Source organism: Lethenteron reissneri, chromosome 58 (genome assembly GCF_015708825.2).
Source record: "Lethenteron reissneri isolate LAM-NWPU_2019-01 chromosome 58, ASM1570882v1, whole genome shotgun sequence".
NCBI classification, from domain to species: Eukaryota; Metazoa; Chordata; class Hyperoartia; order Petromyzontiformes; family Petromyzontidae; genus Lethenteron; species Lethenteron reissneri.
Genome location: NC_083836.1, coordinates 8,820,341 through 8,827,343, shown reverse-complemented (window position 1 = coordinate 8,827,343; position 7,003 = coordinate 8,820,341). Strand labels below are relative to the sequence as shown.

Genomic DNA, 7,003 nt, shown 5'->3' with positions numbered 1-7,003 from the left:
TAGCTGGCCTTGGTAGACATCTACATACTTTTTGTTTGCATGTGTATGCCATGTAATGAAAATTGAGCAACAAATAAGATATATATATGTATCTCGCCACGGTGGCGAGATGTTAACTTCCTCGCCTGGTATGCAGGAGATCTTGGGTTCGATTCCGAACCTGACGACTCTATATTTGGAGTTTGCGTGTTCTCCCTGTGGTCGCGTGGGGTTTTCTCCAGGTCCTCCGGTTTTACAATCCACATTTAGAATCAACATGCATTGAGAGTATTTGGCTATTATAAATTTCCACATGATTGGCCACTTTGTTGAGCTATCATTTGTGGCCAGGCCGCATCTGAAAAAGAGCTATGTAGCTTAGTGGTCCTTACCTGGTAAGAAAGTGTCTTTTAAAGTGCCTTGGGATATAAAGATATATTTGGTGTTGAATAAGCCAATGTTATCAGTAGGATGTGACGCAGAGTCAACTGCCAATTATACCCGCATATTATAATAATAATTGAGACATATAATAAAAGAGTTTCCACTTCGCGGTATTGCTGTCGTCGAGAAAGTGATTGGTTCATTCTCTCTCTCTCACTCTCGCCGTACGTTTGATGGGAGGGCGTCAGACCCACGACCGTCCCTCTTGCCAATGCAATGCCAACTTCTCCACCCACCAGCCACGCCCCGCGCCACCCTCGCCCACCCGAAGCCACGTGACCACCCCCATGCAATATATAAAGTCAGTGCCAAGGAAAAATTCACAGGGTGCCCGGTAAGGGAAACTTAACACCAAGGTAAGAGGAGCTCACTGGAGGCGCGACCATGCAGCTTTGTCGGTTATTTGGGAGGATTTGGGTGAGCACTCTGTATTAAGACAATCATCACTGTTCTAGCTTTTGGATTTAAAACTTAATTCAAAACGATGCAGCATTTAGGCTATGGTATTTAGCATTGTTTTTGTTGCTGTCATAAAGAAATAACTATTGCAATAATCGCGACACAAATACATGCTACATCATAGTTTTACGTTTTTGATTATTGACAACAATAATAACAACACATAATTAGGCAAATGTTTTTTTAACAGTTTCATAGTTCCAATGTACCATGCAAAACGAGTGCCTGCTTCTCGGCGATCGTGTCACATACGACATTTCAATGTTAACTCCATGTAGAGTTTCGTGACCCTGGCGTTCTTTACGTCAACATGCGGTCACCGTTTAGCAAAAAAAATAACGATTTGTATAGCTGTCGTTCTGCTTCCTACGGTGGCATGACGACTATTTTTGCAAAAGCTTTGGCGATTTAAGCTTGGCGGTTTGTAGACTGTCATACTCGCCTTGCAGGAAACCGAATTGCCTGGTGCTCCAGTTGCATGTGGCAGGAATGCGCCGAAGACTGTTGAACTGGGTCAGATGCATTAGGATTATTATTTTTGCCTGCTGATATGCTGACGTGTTGAGGTAAATCGTTCCAAAATAAAGATAGTGCGGGAGGTTGTTATGAGGAGGTTAAGAGTTATCTTGGAGTTTGTAGGACAGGATTTTGAAGGGCAACAGAAACATTTTGCAAGTATAATATCGTACGACATGCTATTGCATGGCTTGGATCTGCCAAGAAAAAAACAGCGGTGCTCCATTAACTGCTGCAGAACAGCAACTCGTCGATTCTCTAATTAGTCTTGGCCAGTAATAATTTGTTTGGCATATCACTTCAACGTTATCAAAATCAATTGAGTGTCCTTGTTGTCAAGCATGTTGTGCCACTGCCGACAGTTGTGTTTGAGATAATTTAATGTTTATTTCGTGTTCTTTTAGTCTTACGCTAATGGTACGTCCCATCTGTCCAATATAGCATTTACTGCATAAGCAATTGATCCTAATATACACCTTCTGTTAATAACTTAGGTAATTCATATTTAGTACGAAACACTAGTTTTTGATTTTTGTGTACCGTACCAAATCTTACTTTCATGTTTTGTTTTTGTAAAACACGGGCAAATTTGTCAGTTATTCCTCAGATATATGGTATTTTAATTGTTTTTATAATCTGATCACTTTCAGCAGTTTCGTATTGTAGCCATTCAGGGAGGAGTATGCACTAGGAGCATTCGCACGGTTGGCTATGTACGGTGTGAAAATAAGTTCGACATACTTGGATGTGTAGGCGCAGAGTGATCGATAGCGTCAATGAGTGATTGCTAAATCGAAAAGAAGCAAGTGAGAAAGCTATCCAGAATGAGTAGAGAGAAGACGATCTTTAAGAACACACAGTACAGCTGATTATGTCGAATGATGTTCCTGAATACTAGATTATACCGTATCATGAAGACCATTTTGAAGAAAATAGTTAAGTGGGGTGTGAGACAGGACAAGGCGAGTTGGATTATTTGCCACAAGTGAGGATTCTATTTTCTTCTGACCACTGATTGCCATTTTGGCCCGTAGGTCGTGCGTTAGGTTAGTGACCTAATAATTATACGGCTCAGCCCCTTGTTTAAGTTATTCCTTTGTTTCCACCTAAGCCGTATCCTTGTCTTTTGAACCTTTCCGCTGTGTCCTAAGTAATCTGCTGTTCGCTAAATTCCTTCTTCTGCTAAAGAAATTCACGTCCAATTTTGTCACTAATTTTAATATTTACGCTTATGACACATGACTTGACATTACTCTTAGCCAGGCTGGTCCCGGTACCCTATCCACTCCCTCTATCTGCCCCACATCCTTGGAGTCGTTCTGGATTCGGCGCTGTCATTTTCTCACCATATCTACTTTATTTGCACAGGATATTGTGGATTCTGAAACTCTCTTACTCAATGATGCTGCTGAAAAAGTTTTTTGTGCGCGTGTAACCTCCACACTTTACAAACTGCGATTCTCTCGAATGCAGTCTTTCTGAGTTTCATGGTCAGCGGACTGAGCACGTCCCACATGCTCGCGCAAGGACGCTTCCTTGTAATGCGCAAACGCGGTCGGGTTACCCCCCATTGCACATCGCGTCAGCCGCCTTCCCATCCACTCTCGAGTCAGCCTGTAGATGGCACTTATTGTTTTCAAATCGTTGCGTGCGATTTACCCTTGCTTGCATTTCCCCTCTCATTTCTGTCTGCAACAAATTCCGAGTCCTTCACTCATCCAGCCTAAAGGCGTCGTTTTTTTTTACCTCCATTCTGGTCCGTGCTCCCCTGCTCTCTTCATCAGGGTCGCCGCGGTGGAGAGATGTTAACTACCTCGCCTGGCATGCAGGAGAGTGTGGGTTCGATCCTGACCCTGACGCTTGCTGTATATTTGAATATAAGTTTTTTGGGTTAGATGGCGGTTTTTGGGTTACGCGATCTAATCCAAAAAAAAATATTACGGATAATATTGGGCGTAAAAGCGACCTGGCCACAAATGATAGCTCAATGAAGTTGCTTATCATCATGTGGAAATATATAGCAGTCAAATACGCACGTTGATTCTAAATGTGGAGGAAAATACCGGATGACCTGGAGAAAAATCCACGCGACCACAGGGAGAAAAACACCGCTGCAGGCGCTCGGTTTGGGATCAAACCCGCGACCTCTTGCACAGCAGGTGAGGGAGTTAACATTTTGCCACCGCAGATCCCACCTCCGGCGACTCGATGATCACCATTCGTGACCACGATTCAGTTACTAAAGAAGTGCCCGGCACGTAGAGCGAAACGTCGGACAACACGTGGCACAACCTCAAAAGTTTATCAGCAGAGATGATTAATAGGAACTGTTTGACCTTCAATGAAGCGGGCGGTTTATTTTTTTCAAAGAGTTAAATGTCCTGACGCTCAAGATCTGTAATTGTGTGTGATGGTCAATAGAAATGCCCCGGGTTTGACGGGTAACAACAGCGCACCGCGTGACACGGCACTTGTCTATGATGTGCCTAGCAACTGTTTCATTCACTTGCATTTTTTTACTTAAACTTTCGTGACTGCAGGAAGTCATATTCTTTGTTCTTTCGGTAAAGTCACGTACATAGAAAAAAAAGCAAAACTTACGACGTTACACTTCTATTTTATTTATTATTTTATTATTATTTTGTTTTCTATCTACGTGACTTTACCGAAATAAACCAGAATATAAATTCCTGCAGTCACGAAAGTTTTAAGTCTACGGGTAGGGTTTCCGAGACAAGAAAGCTCATTTGATCAAGTCACTCACAAATCTGTAGAGATGCCGCGACTCTAAGGTAATACCGACCTCATTCACACTGACCTCTGCTGCTGTCACATCTTCCAATGCCAAACTAATTTTGTTCAGAGCTAGCTTGGCCCTGATCTCTGGGAGAATTAGACTGCTCCGCACTGAACTGGACCATGTAGACAAAATACTCTTGAAATATTAACAGAAAAAATGTCTCCGTCTGATTGGGAACATGAAGATAACATGACTGCTTCAACAGCCGCTACAATGTCAGATAAATGTAAAGAAAATCAGATTTCCAAATTCAACCTCCTTTCCAAGAAGAAACCAGATCCACACATTAAAAAGTTAAATGTTGACAAGGTTGTTATTAATCTGAATAATATCCCAATTTCCGATGGTTTAAAGTCGATTTTGGTGAAAGGATTGAACTTCGCAGTCACCCCCAAACACATACCAGTGGATGCTATTATTGCTCAGGTCGATGTAGCTCTTAAGGGTTTGGAACACATCACTGCAGGCGTGACAAGATCTAAAATCGCTGCAACCCTCAAAAGTGCTAAGATACCAGTCAGCAACATCAGTAATGATGAGCGTTTTGAGTTATCTCAATTAAAAAAGAGGGAAGATATCGTCATCATCTCAGCCAACAAGGGCAATGGCATGGCTCATCATAGACAAAAGTGTGTACAATAACAAAATTCAGGACCTACTTAATGAACAAAAATTTAAAGAGATCCCACCAACTGCCTCGTTACAAAAACGAACAGTATCATCACTGATTCAGCTACATTAATTGAACAGACCAAACGGTTTTCCTTAAAATCTTCTGCTGCTACACCACCCAGACTATATGGCTTACCAAAAATCCATAAAGAAGATATACCCCTTCGTCCCATCGTCACCACCATTGGCTCACCCACCTACAGACTGGCCCGATATCTGTCTGAGACCTTACAGCCATTCACTGGTTCTTAACTCAGCTCACCTGATATCGCCAATTGAAGGTGTCAGTTTTGTTGCCAGATAAAAGGGTACAAAACCAATTATCATTGGAAAGATGTCATCAACCACTTTAGGTCATGACTTGATTTGTGTTTTCTTGTCAACCTCTACCTTCAGCAGTGTGGATGTGTGTAGCGAGGTGCAATGACCCCCCCCCCCACCATCTCTACCCCCCTCTCCCCCTATCTCTACCCCCTTCCTCTCCCCCCATTGTCTCTCTGCCCATGCTGTGTACGCACAGTCCTCCTCCCAACTCCCCCATTGTCTACTCCTATATTAGCACTGGTTGACTGGCTGCCCCAACCATGCTGTTTACACTGCACAAGCTCTCTTCCCCCCAACTCTCGTCCCCCACCCACTCACTTTGGAAACCCTTCTAAGCAGTTGCATTTGGAGGCTTGCCCTCTTTTCTCTCCGCCTGATGAAGACTGCTTGCTTTCATTTAATTATTTGTATTACATTTTTAATCAAATCTTGTTATTTATATTTTCGATCTACGTGAATTTACTGAAATAATCAAGAATATGTATTTTTTTGCTTTTGCCAGGGTATTAAAGCAGTGAAAAACGGGGGGTTCGTTCCACCATGCTGTTCGCCCAGGAGCAAAAAGCAAACGACAACGACATGAACAACGGCAGCTCCCTCTTCCTCCTGTCCACATTTGAGCTCCCGTCCGCCATACAGATGCTCATATTCCTGCCCACGTATACGGCGGCCGTCCTCGCCAACCTGCTGCTCATCGCCACCGTGGCGCTGTGCGCGGAGCTGCACAAGCCCATGTACGTCTTCCTGTGCAACCTCGCAGTCGGCGACATCATCGGCTGCACGAGCTTCGTGCCCATGCAGCTGCACATCCTCCTGACGGGCGACAGGCGCATCCCGTTCGCATCCTGCGTCACGCAGATGTTCTGGATCAACGTTTTTGTGAGCAACGAGTTCCTCACGTTGGCCGTGATGGCGTTGGACCGCTATGCGGCCATCTGCTATCCGCTGCGCTACCACGCCATCATCACGACGAATCGGTCCTTTGCCGCGCTGCTGCTCATGTGGACGATTTGTGTCGCCATTCAACTGGTCATCCATCTCCTCATCATGCGTCTGACGGTGTGGGTACCCATTGGCCAACTGCAGGGCATGTTCTGCGACCACGGAAGTCTGCTCAAGCTCTCCGTCTCCAACACCCGTGTCAACGAAGTGTGCGGTCTGGTGGGCGTCGTGTTAACGGTGGTGGCACCACTCTGCGTGATGGCCTTCACCTACTGGGGCATCCTGCGGCAGTGCGTCAGGATGAATTCGAAGGATTTTAACAGGAAGGCACTCTACACCCTCATAACGCACTTCTCGGCACTCGTCGTCTGCTCTTCGGTGGTGTTCACCTTGGTGCTGGTCCCGCGCTTGGTCGGAGACTCGCAGAATGCCTTTGTGAGGACCGTGACCTTGTCCGTTCAATTCCCCATCATTGTCGTGCCGATTGCAAATGTACTCATTTATTTCTTTCGGACCAAAGAATTGAGGCAAGCGTCCATCAAATACTGTCAAAAGTTAGTTCTTGGATCAGTCGCATCTTTCACGTCTCGCAAGGTCTGCGTCAATGGGAACTAAACACTGTCAACTGACAGCACGTGTATACCAAACCAAAATTAAACTTTTCATTTTATTTTACCCACTATGGCCCACTGGGATATTTAGTTATTTTTCAGAAGCGACCTGGCCATTACAAATGACAGCTCAACCAAGTGGCTTATCGTGTGGAAATGTATAATAGCAGCCAAATACTCTGATGTGATGTTGATTCGAAATGTGGAGGGGAAAACCGGAGGACCCGGAGAAAAATCTATAAGACCACGGATAGAA

At 44.5% G+C, this 7,003-nt stretch overlaps 1 protein-coding gene across 1 annotated transcript; it reads left to right on the top strand.

Annotated features, from left to right (window-relative positions):
• Positions 1-761: 761 nt before the first annotated feature.
• LOC133357417 (olfactory receptor 1500-like) lies at positions 762-6,751 on the top strand. The gene is made up of 2 exons (XM_061575342.1): positions 762-779; positions 5,697-6,751. The coding sequence occupies exon 2, from the start codon at positions 5,735-5,737 to the stop codon at positions 6,749-6,751; it is 1,017 nt and encodes a 338-aa protein (XP_061431326.1). The 5' UTR covers positions 762-779; positions 5,697-5,734.
• The last annotated feature ends 252 nt before the right edge of the window (positions 6,752-7,003 follow it).

Bases quoted from the DNA above. Each gene is read 5' to 3' on its own strand.
- LOC133357417 (XM_061575342.1), top strand. From the start codon at position 5,735: ATGCTGTTCGCCCAGGAGCAAAAAGCAAACGACAACGACATGAACAAC.